The sequence below is a fragment of the Fulmarus glacialis genome, unplaced genomic scaffold, assembly GCF_000690835.1.
Source record: "Fulmarus glacialis isolate BGI_N327 unplaced genomic scaffold, ASM69083v1 scaffold43338, whole genome shotgun sequence".
Lineage (NCBI taxonomy): Eukaryota > Metazoa > Chordata > Aves > Procellariiformes > Procellariidae > Fulmarus > Fulmarus glacialis.
This window is the reverse complement of record NW_009230955.1, coordinates 7,662-26,652: the sequence shown is the minus strand read 5'-3', so window position 1 is coordinate 26,652 and position 18,991 is coordinate 7,662. Positions and strand designations below refer to the sequence as shown.

General features: G+C 38.3%; 1 protein-coding gene across 1 annotated transcript; it reads left to right on the top strand.

Annotated features, from left to right (window-relative positions):
• Positions 1 to 5,493: 5,493 nt before the first annotated feature.
• On the top strand, positions 5,494 to 18,934 carry IMPA2 (inositol(myo)-1(or 4)-monophosphatase 2; the record flags this gene model as incomplete). Its single annotated transcript, XM_009584398.1, has 7 exons — positions 5,494 to 5,627; positions 10,069 to 10,173; positions 11,542 to 11,587; positions 13,909 to 14,017; positions 17,543 to 17,651; positions 17,824 to 17,975; positions 18,819 to 18,934. Coding segments are annotated over 7 exons (771 nt in total), but the record flags the coding sequence as incomplete, so codon positions are not given.
• Between the last annotated feature and the right edge of the window lie 57 nt (positions 18,935 to 18,991).

Here is an 18,991-nt window from a genome sequence, read left to right as displayed (position 1 = left end):
GAAACATTTGTCAGCGTGAAGGTGCTTTAGTAACTTTTTCAAATATACACCGAGTGTTTATTCTGCTGCTGCAATGTTTTGGAGCATGCTGTGATGCTAAGGTTGAATTCAGGTACAGCTGAGGGTTTATCCAGAATATTGTGTATTTACCCATTACAATACCAGCATTTGTTTTTAGCAGCTTGTGTAGAGAAAAATAGTCATGTCAGGGAGGTTTTGGCTTCTTGTTATGCCAGTGTCTTCAGAGTGACTGAAATTCACTTGTTAGAGATAAATCAGCAGTGGCTCTGCGAAGATCTATGGTAGCTTATTTAAGATGTGCTTGTTTCAACACAGCAGAAGGTTAGTCATCTCAGGAGACATCCTGGCCCCACTGTGTGCAGCAGCAAGACTTCCACTGACTCTAACAGAGCCAAGAAGTGGGATCAGCAGATTGTTCTGATGAGAAGTGGGGTAAAACACAAACCTCAGCAACATGTATTTCTCTTCTGCTTCCATTCTGCTGTATTTTGAAACACACGTTGTACCTGTACACTATGATTTAAGGAGCCCCCTTTTCTATCTTGAGTCCAGGATCTGTAACTTTTCCTTAGTATGTGTTATTAAGCGTATTTTCTCCTTAGTAGAAGACAGACAAAGCTGAACAGAATGCCAGAGGAGAGGAGACTTGTTTCAATAATACAAAGAATAAATGGATAATCCAAATCGGGATGACAGGTCATGCTCTCACAGACTCTCCAAACGGCAGTTTCTCCAGCATACTCATTCTGCCAGCCATTTCACAAGAGAGACTTTCATGACTTGCTCAAGCTTCCACACCTTATTTCTCAAAATATCAATTTGTGAAGACAGCCGTAACCATCTCCAGCCATTTTAATTGTCCAGAAGATCACAGCTGAGCACCTTTTCCTGGAAGAAGTAAACATTCCAGAAGGTTAATCCTTGCATCTTTTTAGTTTGCAGTTTGCCATCGCTACCTTGCAACTAGCAGGAAATGGCCGATTCCTTGGCAGGCCAAATTTAAACCAGTCAAGGATTTTGTTTAAGTAGGACTTTGAAACTGGTTATGGTTTTTATTAACTTTGTAATGTTAAGGAATGGTTTTCGTTACAAAAACCATCAGACATCCTTGTGGGAGAAAAGGTGCAGATAGGGCTGTATCTTTTATTTAAATGTCAATCCACTTCCAGCTATTCCCAAAAGAAGCTAGAGAGAAGGACAGCAAATGCAGTGTAACATAGGTTTGATGGGACTGGATTTTTGTTGAAAATTAACCGATAAAATTGAGTTTTATTTTGGTCACCAAAAATAGTCAATTCCACTGGTCAAGTTCATCTGTTTCTTCTGCCTTTCTTCCCATCCCTCAGACCTCTCCACCTTCGCCTCCATCTCCAGAAATCTGCTTTTTTTTTTTTTGCCTTTCTTTTAAGGCCCTCCATTTCCCAGGTCCATGCAGGTTAGGAAGGCTTGGAATCATTGGAAAGTGTCTACAAGAGTCTTGGTGCAGAGGCCAACCCAAAGAAAGGCATGCAAGTCAAGATTTTGGATTTCTAGAAGTTAGCCAGTAATAGTTTCCCGGTCTCCTCTTTTGGCTTACACAACCATTTGGTTTATATTGCATCATGTTTCATGAGTATAAGTAAAATATATCTTCTTTCCAACAGATAGGCATCTATGCTTTGGAATAGTTTCTTCTAAACTTAAAAGGCCGATAGAGAAATGATTGCTTGAATATGTGTCAAAAGTGATGTTGCTGGAGTAACTTCTATTGCCAGGTTAAAATCATTGTCTCTCTTGCCCGCCCTGTTACTTAGTTCCATTACTTTTACGAAATATCACAGGCTCTCATTTAATATATGTTGCTATTTCATAATGAGAATAGCCATGGTTTTGTAATCTCTGTAATTGACCTGCATTAAAATTATGTCTAATTCGCTCTATAAGACCACATATAACTGCACTTTTTCAAACATCTCTTCTGCTTTTTCTGTGAGTAAACTGTGCTTGCTATGGTCATGAGAGTACGCCTGTTGGCTTAATATGACTTTTTGCTAAAGAAAAGCAGGCACGACTAGTTTCTGCGTTTTGATGCTATTGAGAGCACTGAGTAATATTTGCACAGTTCTCTGCAATTACAGTTAGAGAAACTTCACCAAAATGAGTAGACGTGCATCCAGGTGAAAACACGTCTTAAGAAACTGAGACTGGAAGGACTTCAACAAAGCATGTTGAAGTCCACACAAACTACTTCTTTTTTTTCCCCTCTTTTTTTTCTGTCAGAAAATTATTTTATGAAGCATAAGACACCTAGCAGAATCCCACTAAAAAAAGACAAAATTTCCACTGATATTCTAAAAAGCCAAGGTTTTTTCCCCTATATTTGCTCCCACAGGGTATTGTTAAGCTATTTTCTGTGGAACATGGACAGATTTCTTAGCAAACCAGATTGGTATTTCCTAAATTATTTGCAGGTAGTTATGCTTTTTATCTAGATGTTTGATTTTACCAGTAAGCAAATATTTCAGGACAATATTGCAAGCAAGTAAATCCATCTTGGAGCTCCCAGAAGTGTGTGGTGAGTACAAGCAGTATGGTGAGATGAAATATCTAACACAAGCACCTCACTGTAGATGGATCTTCTGGCAGGTATTGGGGAAGAAGGTGTCTTAGCCCTCTGTCCTCTTCATTCTCCTTTGTATATGACTTAATGTCACAAAGGTGCTAGGAAAGGGAGAGTCCAGGACCGTGACTGCACTGAGCCCTTGTGGCTCCATTTCCCCTGCTCCGTGGCAAATGAATAAGGGAGCTGGGTCTTGCTCTGTGATGTGGTCTTCATGCATGTACTGGTGTAAATGCCCCTCGCTTTGCATAACCCCCCAAATGCTCCCAAGCAAGGTATTAGGTTAAGATCTAGCCAATTCTTTATTAGAGGAGGGGCAGCATGGGCTAAAAGTGTTAAGTGACTCTGTTCTAAATAACCACACTCCCAAAAATCAGCTGCTTAGAAATTGCTGTAAAATCTCCATAATCTAGGGGCAACCTATAATACAGTGGTAAAGCCTAGTAAAATACATTTACAGCCAAAATAGAGCATCTTGGTTGCCAGTTTCATTGCACAACAGTGATAAGGAGCAATCAACTGTTTTCGTTTCATCAACTTGTAGTTCCTTTGGTCTTCCACTTACCTGCTGCCTGTTACCTAGAGAGAAACTTTTATGGAACTCCACACCCAGCTGGGAAGACCAGGCAATTGCAGTAGGTATCTAAAAACCTTATCGTAAGGCTTCCGCAAGGAGAGGAGCTGAGTGATGCTCTCGAAGTACTCTGAAGCACCAGGCACTAACACTCTTTGTAGGCAGATGATTTTTAGGGATTATTCACCATAAGTTGAATTCTGGACCGCTCTGAGCTATTTGACAAATTTGTGAAGAATAAAAGCTGTTTCATCAATGATGCAGGGAGTGTGATCTTTGTGTGGGACTCTGGCTTGGATTGCATACCTGCACAAGCTGGTGCAAATGCATATGAGTACCTTTTGTCAGACCCCCCATGAGAGGCAGAGAATTAGCAGGGACCTGTCCATCCCACGGCGTCACCTGGTACTGCGGGTGAGCTAATACAGATGGGGTGCCCATTTGTGGCTGGTGACTTCAGCACAGCATCATGATCTCCTGATCCACAGGAGAGAGCTTTCACCTCCGCTCTTTTTGCAGCAAGACGCAGGTGTGATCTCACTCCGCTGGTGAGCGGTGGCACGTACTGATTTAAATGGCTGCAAAAATCAATCCACTATGTATTAAAACTGAGTAAGAGTCAAGAACATGGCACTGCTAAAAAGAAATTCAAATCTTCTCTACTGAAAGGAGCGTTTAAGGCAAGAAATGAGAAGTAGCATTCCTCATCTATTTGACTACGTGCAGTTCTGAGCCCAATTCTAAGCATTTACTTATACAAAGGCAATCTAAAAGTAAAGAACAATTTAAATAAAAGGCATCAGCGTAGCAGGTTTTTAGAATACACAGCTGAGATGGTTGGAGTGTTGGATTTTGCTTTGGACAGAAGAGGAGTCCAAGGGCGTTCCTAGAGCTGCGCTTTTATGCTTCTATGGTAAAACCATCAAGAAAACCATGCAGGGCATTGAGGGGAGTAAAAAGATTAAGTGTGGTTAATATTTTGATATACAATAATGAACTTTAGCAACATCTCAAACCAAAAAGTATTAACCTGCCCTCACGAGCTCAGTAAATAGGCATAACTAATGTTTTACAGCTCATGAAACAGAAACATTAGTCCAGACACCTTCCGTACTAAGGCAACAGTCAGCAATATCCATTACTTGTCAGAACAATGAGTACACCCTTCAAACGTAGTATTTCATACTACGAAAACCAAGAGCTGAGACTGAAATTTGGGAGTTGCTGGTTCCCTTTCCAATGCATAATACAGCAGAACTGTTTTCTTTGGTCATCAAACACTTCTCTTTAGATGGGTTTAAAATATTCTGATCAATGGAAATTTAGTTAAACAATTGAAATATGTAAGTTTTAGAAGGGACTTGGAATATTGGTCTTGTTGGTTCTGGTTTTAGTTAATATAATTCTATACAAATAAGTGGTGCTTAATTTTTCCTTTGTTTTGGTTGTCCTAATTTCAAATAGTTTATCATTTTCACTGGTTAAAAAATAAGTCAGCTCCTTTTGCAAATTGAGCATTATCATCCTGCCTCCTTATTTTTCTTATTAATGAAGGAGTGGAAAAAAACAGAAAGAAAATGGGAAAATGGGGAAAAAGCTTTTATTAACTGTTTTCCCATATGTGCATTTGCACTTGATGTGGTTTAGTTCTGAGTTTCTAACAGTAAAACCCTTGAAAAGGAGATAAAGACTTTTCCAGAAGATAATCCAGGGTTAGATCACTGGTTCCATATCTGGGGAAAAGTCTACATTTTTGTTTGTTAAATATATAGCAATTCTTTGGGAACTAGTGGGTGGTCAGCACTTGAAGTTCCAAAAACCCATCTCCACAAGAAAAAATAAACTTTGTGTGTCTTTGTTGGCAAAAAAAGAAACCAATGGGGTTTGCCTTATTGCATGTTTTTTAAAGTAAAAGAGCAGTGGGGTATTGGCCTTGTAAATTAAAAAAAAAAGAAAAAGGGGTTTCCATGAAAAATCCCTGAGCCTCAAAGCTCTTCTTAGGTGTATTTTTTGTAATTTCCTAAAACGTGGTGACTGCCATCATCCTTCTATTCCATTAGTTGCATCCCATTCACCGATCCTTTTCTAAACTGTCAAAAGAGGTTCTTTGCAGAGTGATTCAAAATGCTGTGTTCCCAAAGACTACTTCTTATGTCAGAAGGATATTTAGTCAGAAGAATTAAAACAGGCTCTGGTAGAATTGTTTTTCAGGATTAGCTATAATTTTTCAGTAAATATATTATTTTAGTGTGCACAGGATGAGTGACCAACAAATCTGATTTGTGAACTTCTGTTTCAGATCATTAGGAAAGCTCTAACAGAGGAAAAACAAGTGTCCACAAAGACATCTGCAGCAGATCTAGTGACAGAAACTGATCATTTTGTGGAAAATTTAATTATTTCTGTTCTGAAAGAGAAGTTTCCCTCCCACAGGTGAGTGCCTATAGAAAGAAACTATCAATGGCCTTTTTTCCTTTAAGAACTGTATATCTGACTGGCATTTAAAGGTAATTTTAAAAGTCTATATATCTCTCTTACATATTAACCTATTGCTGTTGGACACTTTCATAGGACTCCTTTTTAAAAAAGTACCACTTCCCTATACTTAGTACCTTATATTTTCTAATAGTTATGTTTCTTAATATATGTATTTAATAGTAATGTTTCCTCTATAGGGACGTTATGTATGAAGGTTTCATATGAATTTCCATGATTTTCAGGATACTGATCTGTTCTCTATTGTATAAGAATTATGCTAAGTATATCTATTAAAATATAGCTGAAATTAATGATAGCAAAGGTCCCATCCTGCAGACCTTTCCTTCACTTTCTTTTGCCATCACTCATAAGCATTTGCCAGATCAGGACAAGTATCGTATTTAATCACATTTACCTTGTGTTGTGTAGAATCCTAAAATCAGTGACAAGCAGAGTTGTTTATCATCATTTGATGTGTATACATAAACAGGATATAAATTACTATATGGGGTGTCAACCCAAGGTTTTAAAAATAGATCAGATTGTTGACTCCCCTTGAATTATTATGGTCAATTTGAAAATAACAACTCCTAGCACATGCACAGATTAGAGAGAGATTTTGTATTAGTTGGCCGGGTTTGGTTTGATGCAGAGACTCTGCAATTGATTTCCACATTTTACTTCAGTCCGTAAGGATAAAATTCATCTTCCTGCAGAGCCAGTGCAGAGCCTGTGTATCCCTTAAATACTGTATGACTTCCTTCTAACTGTGTGCATCTCTGATGGAGATAAGCCTTGCACTCCAGCGCTGTGCAGAAATCAACAAAGATGAAAGTCTGGAGGGCTCAGCTACTAATCTGATTGTTGGCGGTGCTGCTGGGAAAAAAAAAAACGTAAAAAGGAGTAGAAAGAACATTATATACTAAATATGGCTTTCTAAATACATGTTGTATGTGATCACACATTGAAGCAGTACTGTACACATAACGTGTGGTTCTTGGCTGTGATTCTCAAGAGAGTGCCAGGCTTTACAAGCCTATTATTTGTGTAATATTCCTTCTACTATTGCTGGCTCTGCTCTTTTCTCATCTCCACTCTTACGTTGTTTTTTTTTTCTCCTTGAACAGTCTGGCAGAGAACATAAAACACTCACATTTCACGTAAAATGAGAATCATCAGAAGCACTTGAGTTACTCAGAATGGGAACAGAAGTTGTAAGGTCAACATAGACCTAGGAACTGAAAAATCTCTGACTTTATTAACTCTGTACAGTTAACTTCTGACTTTATAAGCAAATGAAGGAATTGCCATTTCTTCAAGACAATTATTTTTTGCTGATATTGGTTGTTGGTTGTGGCTGGAGTTTGTTCAGACAGTGAATGCATTTAGATTAAACAGCAGATTAAAACTAGATTTAACTAGACTAGATTAAAACACTTGCAATGAGGAGTCCACAGTAGCAATCAAGTTTTAAATTAATGTGCAGTAAAAACATTAAAAGATCATTTAAAATGTGTTCAGCCTGTCCCCTAATCTGGCTGTTGAAAGCATCATTGAAAATTTCTGTTATTTCTTTTTCTCTTAAATCATCTTGATTCCTACATTCTCTGAATCAAAAAATGTACCTTAGGAGTTAGAAAAATTAAAAGGGGTCTCATTAGAATCTGTGCCATTTGCACTGTGGCAGTGATGAGTCTTGAGACACTGGAAATGTACTCAGAAGTAAAGAGAAATATCAGGAAAACCTGTCAAAAAGGTAATTCTGTCCCATGTTTCTTTCTTCTTCTCTCTGCTTGGCTAAGTGATATTTATCATCCTCATTTGTGCTTCACCCAAGTTTTCATCTTTGCCTACTCTTTGGTACTCTGACATGCTCCAAGCAAGTCTTTTCAAAAGGAATTTTTTTCGGGTAGATCTTTGAGTTGTGGGTAGGCACAGCCAGAATATCGGGGGCTACTGGCTGAAAAAGGCTATCGTACCATTTTCCTGTGTAACTGTTACACAAGTTGTCATCTTTGGTTTTAATTGTCGCCTTAATCCTGTAGACATTAAAATCAGGACACAGCCATTACAGAGGGTGACATCCAGCTCTAGCTGCCTGGCTTTCTGCCCTCAGGCCCCCAGAAGGAGGTAGGTGAGGGATAGCCCCGGTTTGAACCTCCTGCACTCCACTGGGTATCACTCCTGCTGCAGTTTATGCTGTGCTGCAGTTTCCCTGCTGTTCCAGCAATGAATTTCAGAGTGGCACCGTGGTATGAACAGATGTCCACTAAGGCTAGGCTAAAATTACTGGACTCATTTTCAGTGGCAGAAAACTTTAATCCAGATTTGAAGAGAGGTCAACAGAGCTGGCAGGCTGGCATATTAAATTAACTACTGTAATAACATGGCTACCCCTCCCATTTCTCAAGCTGTTCCTAAAATTTGGTCTCCAGTACTTCAGGCTGAATGTTTTGCTTAGTTTCCATGTTTTCACAGGACAGAGCACCACGTTCAAATATAGAGCAACGCATCTGATGTTAACCTTGAGGGCCTCTCACAGTACCCAGTACTGTATAACAGCAAGGGGCTTATTTTAACCTATTAGCCCAAATTTCATAAAATGTGCACCTGATTTGTCCTACATCCATTTTGGAAAAATTGTTCTTGGACATCAAGACTTTATCAACAGCACTGCTGTGCCCCGGCTTCATATTAGCATTTATGTATGTGAGGACTGCAGCGTCGCACCCTGCTGTAAGGAGAAAGCGAGGGAAAGACTTAGGATACTTGAGGGCAAAACACCTTACACAGAAATACTCTTGTCTTTAAAGAGGTTCCCATTTCACCCTTCTTTGACTGGCAAGACAACAGCTACAGTTCAGGCTCTGGCTGGAGGAGCTGGCAGAGGGTTGAAGCAGAGGCATAATTTATGGGGAAGATGGACAATTTGAGATGTGATGTAAGGGTGCTCCATCTGCAAGAAGATGAGCTTCCTCTGCAGCTAGCAGCGCAGCCAAAGCATATGGTTGGGTTTAGGTGCTAATTACAAGATTTGTAAAAGCGGAAGTCAAATGATACAGCACCAACAGACAAAATAATGGAAGATTTAGAGCAAGGAGTCTGCAAAGTGTTATGTTGACTGAGAATTCCAAACACTTGTTCAAGACTTTCTCATTTCTCAGTTGCACACTAACACTTCGTCCTTCAGCTGTTATCTTTAATGGAGATGAAAATAGTAACAAACACTTCCTACTTCCCTCTTCATACCAACTGGGGGGCCCATAATGCCATCAAAATAGTCCCTTTCTACTGAGGGAAAGGCAAAGTAGCATTTGGAAAATACAAGAAGTCTCCTCCTGTGCTGTCTGCAGAACATTTTAAGCTTGTGGTTGCAAGCGTTACATGGCGTCATACAGCACATGTTGAGGGCACGAAAGAAAATAGCTGCTACAAAAGACATTTTCTCTTTATTTTATCAATTTTTTTTCTCTTTGTGTCTTCAAGAGAAGCTTTTTCATCTTCAAGCATTCCCAGGAACTCTGAATACCACTACCAGTTGTTCGAATGTGAAACCAGAAGCAAGATTCAGTACTAGCAGTTGGATTCTGCACCTTCTGTACATACAGGACGTTATTCAAATCTGTGAGAGTAGCACCTGCACAACACTTATAGAAACAGACCCTGAGCAGTTCATGGGAGAGCAGGGATAATTAAGGTCAGCAGGCAATGTGCCAGAACTGGATGTTTCCCAGGGAAAAAGGAGGGGAAAAAAGCATATCTACTAGAAGAAACTGGGACAGAAAACAGAGCAGAAGATGAGCTCAGATTTCAGTGTGTGCCTTGTGCATCCAAACAACAAACAAAAAAATTAATTTGTTGATTTTCTCTGGGTCATGGGAAAAAGAAAGTTCAGCTTTGTAAACCTTTTAATTTCCTGAGTCAGACTACTGTAAAAAATTCAAGTAGGAGTGAGATTGTGGATTTTCTAAGAGTGCATTATTTTTTTTTTTTACTGCAAAAGAGAAGCAGCTACAGTTTGCAGTTTATATTACTTATTGCAAGAGACAGGCCTAACCCATAAAATTACATTCTGCATAAAAAAAACTTCTAGAGTTCTAGGGATGCCAGTTCAGATCCATTTTTGCATTCATTTGCATGACTTTCTTAAAGTTATGTTGGAAAAGTGAACATAAATTGAGTTCTTTTTACCATGTAAAATAGTATGCTATAAATGTGAGAACTGTCCTTCAAAGTTTCTATGAAAGTTCCCCATTCCCAGCTGAAAAAAGCAATATGTGTGTTTATACAGACATGTACATTTATACAAAAATTTTATACATATATAAATGAGCTTGACTTTTCAAGTCACATATCTAAGCCAATTTTCTGGGACACTTGTTTTAATCCACTGCAGGTTTATTGCAGAAGAATCCACTGCTGCTGGTTCAAAATGTGTCCTCACCGACAGTCCGACCTGGATTATTGACCCTGTTGATGGAACGTGCAACTTTGTGCACAGGTAAGTGGACAGTGAACTGGGAAAAGCAAAATCTAGCTTCTTACAAATCCTCCCTTCCGCTTAAAGGTGTTTTACTGTGGTAGATTTGTTCCTTTGACTCATAAGTAGGAGTCATCCCTTTATCTTTTCATACCTCATGTAGTGTATCTGAGGGAGTGTGTGTTTGTGCTGGAGAGAGCTCTATACTGTTATCTGAAGGTAAGCTAAAGTTTCTGCTGATTGCTTAATGACCCAAAGCTCTTGACTCACAGCTCGTTTATATATAACCGCACATTAACGTGCAGAGGCTTGAGCTGAACTGGAGGAACAAGGCTGTGCTATGATGACACTTGGCCTAACTCCTTATGTGGTTGTTACACATTCCTTTTAGTAGTGGTGTTTTCTCCCTTTCAAATACAAATGCTTCGTTTTTCCTGGGAAGTACAACTGTTGCATATATGTAAAGCAGAACTGAAAACTAAGTTGTACATAGATATTGGTTGTAAATTTCTATAATACCACTCTGCAAAAAGAAATCTAGGGATCGTTACTGCAAAAATGCAGAAGTTTAATTCATTGTTTGAGTGCTAGGAGTTGTAAATTAATGACTGTTCATAATACTTCTTACTTAAAACCTTAAATATGTTCTGCCTTATAGTTAGTGACTTAACATAACTGCAGTTATCATTAAAAAAAAAAAGGCATTTCCTTGACTTTTGGTGGAATTACATAGAATTCAAGGGGAGGTGAGGGGGTGTCATGTCCTGGTGTTTCATGCAGTTAAGTGAAATTTTCTCTTTCTAGCAATATTTTCTGGACCTTTGCTTTACAGCCCTTTTTAAAACGTGTTTTTAAGAAATGAATTTATTTCATTGTTTAAAATGCAATAATTATACTTTAGTCAAATGGCCCCAATTAAATACAAGATCATCACTTTGACAAAACAGAGGGTAGAGGAACTGGTTTCTCCTTGTGTTGATGTCAGCAGCAAGGTATCTCCATGCTACTTAATTGCTGTCTCAGATGCTTGAACTTGAACAAAATGTGCTCTTAAAAGTGATGACTTGTTGTAACAACATTAATGATTTTATACTGGATAATTCAATTACACTAAAGCAAAAAGATCACTAAAATATACAACACATTTAGTATAAAAACCCTGATATCTTCATGTGTTTATTTCTTACCTTCTCCAATATTAAATTACATTTTTAAAGGAACTGACAAAGTTTAAGAGGCTGACAAAGGAGAAACAGTACAATGTCAAGAGCATTTTGACACAAGTAAAATCACAGAGCTCCATGTGGGGTTTTGTTGCCTAAGGGAGTTGCATAAGGAGTAAGTTGAGAGATTTTTCATCAATAATACTTAATTTCTTATTTTTCACAGATTTCCAACAGTGGCAGTGAGCATTGGATTTGCTGTTAACAAAGAGGTATGAAGCATGTTCTTTAAGATGGGTACCTGAGAGCTGGTTAGAAGCCTCAAAACCATGCGGGAACTTTAAATAAAACAAATTTTTTTTTTAAATCAGCCACTACTCAGGTTTTTCCACGCTTTTTAAATGCATTTGATCATACTCTACTAGTCTAAAATCGTAGTCCTGCAAAACTTACTTACACAAACTGGCTATTACAAGACAATTCTTCCAAATTATTATAAATATTATAGGATTTATGTGGGGGAAAAAGGGAGTACTGGCGTGAGCAAGGTTTTGTAAGACAAAACCATAATGAGTTAAATATAGTGCTGCCTATTCATAATTTAAACACATCTCTCAGTGTTCTTCTTATTATTGCTTCTTTCCTGCTAGCAGTATCTGTGAAAGCTAACTGCTGCTATGAGGCAGTTCAGAACTGATTTCTATGAAGAGTGCAAAATTATGGGCCTAGTTCATTTAATCTGCCTTTGTGGTTTTCTTAACGTAGTAAAATAACTATATTTCCTGCATAAGAGCTTGATTACAGGGAGGGGAAAAAGTACCTAGCCTTCATATGTGCCATTTTGAGTTTCCTAGCTATACTCATTCATGCTAGTGCCTTGTCTCCAGATGTTGCTGGTTTACAGTTTGATCTATACAGAAGAAATAGCTATTCAAATTGCCAAGGAATGTGCCTCTTTCAGCCTAATTCCACGATCTTAAATATATGTATAGCTGTAAGTGAAGCCAGCAAGAGTTCTGTGCAATAACAACATAGTTTTCAGATGTGCTAGTGGCTCTTACTGATTTAAACAGAATAATGTTGTGTACTTCTCTAGTTAGACTTTTCAAACATGGAAACTGCAGAGAAACACTTCCATACTTCCATGCCTTTCTGAAGTTTATTCATTCCCAAAGGTCCTTTTGAATACTACATATTATTACCAGACAGCTTTTTCTAATATTTATGTTTTCTAGAACACCATCGTGATTTTGATGCTGCATATTTTGGGTTATGTAAACTAAACAAAGCTGAAACAAAAATAAAGAATGATGTTAAATCTCCCTCAGTAAACAAATGGGAAAAGCAGAAAAAAGTAGTAAGCTGAAAAGGAGCCAAAGTACACACAGGGGAACTGGCCTGAATGTAAGCCTTGAACAGTACTGAAGAAATTCCTGCAGTAGAGTCTATTAATATTGTGTTCCTCAAAAAAACCCTTGGTTTAGATGGGACCTTGGGGTAGGGAGTGAGGACAGTCTATTCCCTTTGAGTAGTCTCTGATGAACACTGATGATTATTCACATTGAATGGAGGAGGGCAGCAGGAAAAGATTTGGAGTCTAGAACATCTGAGATGTTTTCTTGACCTTGTTACCAACTTCTTCTGTGACCTTGGGCAAGTCACTTAATTTTTGTGTATCTGTCCACCCTTAAATAAAATATTGCTAATAGTACTTAATCTAGGGGTAATTTTAGGAGCTGATCATTGAAGTTTGCAAAGTGCTTTAAAATCTTTTGGTGAAAACTATTGAAGTAATGAAAATATTAAATACCTTGGGTTTAAATCAAGGGTCAAATTGTGACCCTCTTCTCATTGGTAAACAGATACTCCCACAAAAATTCCAGTGTTGCTCATTCTCAAGCTTTCATTGAGGGTCACAATATTTGGTATTTCTCTTCAAACTCCTTCTCTTGGAGTCGTGTGACTTCATGAGATTCTCACTTTTATGTGTAAACAAAAGGATTTTGCAGAGAAACATTTGAACAAGTGACTGGAGTGTACTACTTTGGTTGAAAAGGCGGGCAAATCAGATGCATCATGAAAGGTAAAGTGCATATAAAAACATCCACTGTTAATAAACAGTGTGCCATGACTTCTGAGTTTGGATGCCTGACTGATCATATCTATGTATTTGGGGCCGCAAGTCTTCAGGGTCCAGCTGAAGTCAGGGGGATTGCTTCTAGGTGTAACTGCTCACCAGTGAAAGTAAAGCATTCAGAATCTGGCCTTAGAGGACTTGCATACTTTCAATAAAAACATACAATTGAATTTGAAATCAACTTAGCATTTAATCCATTCTAATGTGAACACAAACAAGCTGCAAGTAAGAGTTTAGAAGATCTGCATTGACTTCTCTTTATAAACTGAATTTTATATGACCTATATCTCAATATCACAGTAATAGTAAAATTATTCCAGTTTATTAGCATCAATATAATCTTTGATTACATGTACCAATTAAAATATTGCTGATCTTTCTGCCAATAGTAGTTGTTTATATTTATGATGAGTAATTTGAGTTGCATTCATTTCTTTCCTTTTCAAAATCTTAAAGCTTGAATTTGGTGTAATTTACCACTGCACTGAAGAACGATTATACACTGGTAGAAGAGGTCAAGGGGCATTTTGTAATGACAAAAGGCTTCAGGTATCAAAAGAGACAGGTTGGTCTAGATTTTGTTAGAACTCTAAAAGGAATATGTTAATTTTGTTTCAGAGTTGTTGCAAATCATCATTAGGATAATGAACATCATTATCCTGATGGAAAGTATTTCACCTGCATGATAATTTTGTTGTTATGTGTTTGTTTTTTTCTGAAAAATCACAACTTTCCTCATTTTATTTTTAAAATGTACATCTGAATATGAACTATTTAAATTATTTTGCTTCATAACCATTGTTTAAAATAAGGAAGAATGAGTAGATTCACCAGTTTCATTCACCAGCTGTACACTGGCATAACTTTTTATGAGCAAGATGCAATGGGAATGGTGAATCAAATTCAGAGTACTATGGTGGCCGTTATCCACTTATTTTCCAACAAACTTGTACGTCATAAAGTGTATTATGCCTGTAGGCATACATGCTAACAGTAAAGTAAACTAAAGGATGCATGCTTCACTAGGGGTTCTTTAACAGCTTGCTTTTGTGTGTGAGGTATGTTTCAACATACAAATAGCTAGCAACACTTAGTCAAACACTTTAATGGAACTCTTTTATTGGTAAAGCAAGTCATAGATCTGTCTGTTTACCTAATGATAATAGATAACAATAATCAGATGTGTGTAGAGAAGCTTTCTTTTAATCAATCAAAATGCAGAGGAGAACATAACACTCAGTTGTAGACAGAAGCAGACATGTGCCAAAAATGTACATCATTCTACACAGGAGACGGTAAAAATTTCACCCCAAAAAGAGATTTAATGAATTTGAAACACAGTAAATTCAAGCAATTTAACATACAGATTTGTTGTAGTGCCTCAAGTAGACCCTGCATCAAAACTTCCCTGAAATTTGGGAAGTTTGGCTATTCACCTAAATTAATAGTGAGCTGGGGTCTCCCTATTTGGAGAGACGGAGCAAATTGTAAAGTCAGCGTCCCGTAAGATTTTAATCCTTGATTATACATCCCATTTTTGTCAGTGCTTGAATATCTCATATTCCACAAAAGCTCACGCTGGCAGAGACTATTAGGAAAAACTAAGGGTGCTCCCAGTTGGGCTGGCTGAGCCACTCTTGAAATGGCCTCGCTCGCTTTTGCAGCCAGAGAGTTCTGTTTCCAGCTGAGCGAGGAACAATTTTGGCACATGCCACTTTTGTCCTCCTTTCTCTGGACATCCAGTCTATGTGGGTGTCTAGAACATAGCAAGGGAGGTGGATTCTGCCCTTCCAAATGCTTTGAAATTTTCCTTTGTTTCGAGAGATATCATTTGGTGGTGGGTAATTTCTCCAGTGAAGATGGATCTTCTTTAGTCTCACTTCTATTGATGTTTTAAGGGTATAAAATCACAGTTGCTCTTTTCCTGTACGGACTGTGGCTTCAGTGAAATAAACCTACCCTGGAACAGAGAGTGTGTTTCCCTGTACCTACCACTGGAGCTCAAGTAGCCTTCGCAATGCATGATGTGTTGGAGATCTAGGCTGTCATGTTACTTCATGCCTTTTGTTTTCAGGAAATGTGACTGTTGTATAACATTGATCTACGCTATACATTCATTGTTCAGATTTAGTCATTTGAAATCACAGTCCAGGCAAACACTGTTCTTCATCAATGCTAAATTTTGTAGAGGTCTGGTATGGGGGTCCAAGCAGTCAGGATGCACTTAAATGAAGGATCCATCTTCCCTTTGATCTTGAGTGATACTTTCTTCTCATGCTTAGATTCAGCTCAGGCCTTACAAGTGCTAATACTGTAAGTGTATTTTCTTTTTTTAATCTTCTGTGGTCAACAGAATTGGTCTTTTCCTCATAAATCTATCCATATCACTGTTAAATCTCTTCTGCCAAGCCTCCTTATTTTTCTGGCCTCTGTCAGAGTGAGGAGTAGTCAGTAAATTTTCTCTTGTACCTTGAATTCCTGAAACCCCATTGAGTCTCGTGATCAGCCAGCTCCTTTTCCTAAGCAGAGGCCTCCCTCTTCCTTGCCTTAGTCTCTTCATCCAATTTCTACCTGTAGCCTTGATGAAAATTTGAGATATCCATTTATGCATTAGAAATATATTTAATAACTCAAAAGAACAACTGTCTTAGTCATGACCTAGCTACGACTGGTATGGTGTGAATGCTTGGTGCACTTCAGCAATGAGGCGTGCATTAAATGTTCTGTAATTATAAATTGAGTCTGTTATGCAAAAAGATCTAAGGCTTTCGCCATGCGGTGTTTTCACTGGTGGCTAAACAACAAATACCCTGCAGCGTGCCTGGATTGATGTTTCTATATTTTAATGCAGTAATTTAAAAAGCGGTTGTTAAATCTATGTTTCTACAGTTAAGCTTTGTGATACCCTGTAACTTTTAATCTAATTACATACCTGTTACTCACCAACCATTTACCGCATTGCTTGAATCCATAATGTTCCTCTGCAATACTAAATTCATTGGTAGCCTGTTTAATTAAATGATGTCTCACACCAGCCTAATTTGCTTCTGAAAACCTCCTTGCTACTTCTGCTAAGAATTTTCAACTTACGCAATTAGCTGTAACAACCAGGTAGACATTCCCTACCTGAATGAATGCCTAGCCTTTTAACCCAGGGTAGAAGGTGACACCTGACACTTGGGCACAGCCTAGTTAGTAAGTAACCAACCGCTAAACCTTTGAGTTTTGTCATATCTTTAACGCTTCCGAGTTCAGCTGGCACAGCAGGAGCAGGGACACTTGGCATTTGATCAACCGTCTCCACCTACGTTGGCATATGCTTGTTATATACTAGCAATATTCAGATCTCACGTGAGGACTACTTCAACACCTTGCAAGTCACTGTGAGTCTCTCCTTTGACTGTACACAAGGCTGATATCCTCGTCTGCTGTAGGTCAGAATTGCCCTTGCTGAACACAATACAAATATAACATTCATATTATTATTAATTAAGATACTGCTTTAGTTTGTGATAAGAAAGGGTTTTTTTCAGTCATAAGGTGTCTTCAGTCTTTGAAATGTCAGAATGAAAGGGAGCTATTACTGGGTGACAGCTGATTTAGGTAGAAACTTTTTTCCTCTTACTGTATTCCCAAATGTTTATCATTTGTTAACAAATTACATTAAAGGTCCCTATTCAAGAACCATCCTGTTTTCAAATATGATTAGATTGGCATCATTAATAGTTACTAGGTCACTGGATTATTTGTAGTTGACTGCTAATGTTAGTGAATTTGCCAAAAGCTGACCGGTCAATGAAATAAAACAATGTATGGAAAGAGAAGGAATGTAAGAATGCATTCTTGTTTTTAGGCTTCCTGTTCTTTTTTTAAAAGGTATGTTTAGATCAGACCATTTGATATGACGAATTTAGTCTTGCTTGAATTTTTATGCAAAGTTGTCACTTATTTTATGAAAGAGTTTTGGGTAAAAAAAGGGACGTGAAAATTGTTTTTCTGTGAAAAGTCCATTAGTGTTTAATTTAAAAACAAATTTCCAGAATCTACTTGGAAGCTGTTGAATTAATGGAAACAATTACCTACATTGCAGATATCTCGAAGGCCTTAATTTTAACAGAAATTGGTCCAAAACGTGACCCTGCAACTTTGAAATTGTTCCTTGGTAACATTGAGAGATTGCTCAAGGCCCAAGCACACGGGTAAGATATTTTACAATATATGCCTCACATTTGTGTCCAGAAGTCATTAAAAAAACAAACAAACGAAACAAAAAAACCCCGTACGTTGCACATTTTGCAATCTCGTCACATAGGTTGAAATCAAAAGCGTTTTCTGCTTTATGTTACTGTGTCCCTTTCTCGCGGGGTTTAGGGTCCGTGTCATTGGGAGCTCGACCCTGGCTCTATGCCATTTGGCATCCGGCGCTGCAGACGCCTATTACCAGTTTGGGTTGCACTGCTGGGACTTGGCAGCGGCAACTGTCATTATTAGAGAGGCGGGTGGTACTGTGATAGACACTTCAGGTGAGTGAAATATCCTTGTTTTCATTGACTTTTTGGGGACTGAGTGGCTATTTTGGGGCAGCTTGTGTTACCTCAGTACAGTCCTCCTCCTGTGGCTCTATCTCATTTCTAGCAGTATTCTGTAGAAACGTCTGTACTCTCCACTAGACTCTAGCTGATTATTCGTAACGCGCTGATGTAATTCCAGCCCGGGGTTTCATCACATCAAAGGTCTTCTGAGTCAAACTGTATTTCCATGACTTTGAGTAATTCCTTTAAAGGATCAGATTTACAGTAAAGAACTAGCCCAGGAGATTGGTAGATGCGCTCAGACTCTAAACAGATTCCGGCAGAGACAGCCTCCCGAGAAAGGAGGACTCTCAGGTACATGTCTGAACATACATGACTCAGAGGGAGTAAAGGACAGCACAGTCTCCGGGTTATTATTGTATTCATTTAGATGGTACACATCTCAGAGTTTACTGGTGACCAATATGTGGATAGTGTGGAAAGATATGGTTTAAGAAGAAGGGTATGCTGATTGAACTAATTTCTGTTCTACCCCTTCCTGTTGCTGAAAGAAGGGAATATTGCATTTATTGGTGGATACTGAACAAATCCAGACAGTCGCTGCTTCTGTTGCATAATTTGGCACTGTATGTAGAATTTTCTGAAATCACTTTTTGCAGGAGATTTCCAGATAGGAGTTGCTGAATTAGGTTGTCCTTCCCACCCCAAAAGGAGCTATGTATGAAGTTGTTTCAGTGTTTCTGAACCTATCTAGTTACAGCATGGTTTATATTTAAGAATACATTGCCTTTTCACATCACATAAGACAGTTCTCATTAATTCTTTTGTCCTCAGGGGGACCTCTGGATCTTATGTCCTGCCGAGTGATTGCTGCGGGCACCAGAGAGATGGCTATGTTCATAGCTCAGGAAATACAAACTATTCACTACGGACGGGATGATGAAAATTAAATACTTACAATATGGAGTCTGCCCTCCTGAACTATGTAACTTTTGCGAGATGGGTGG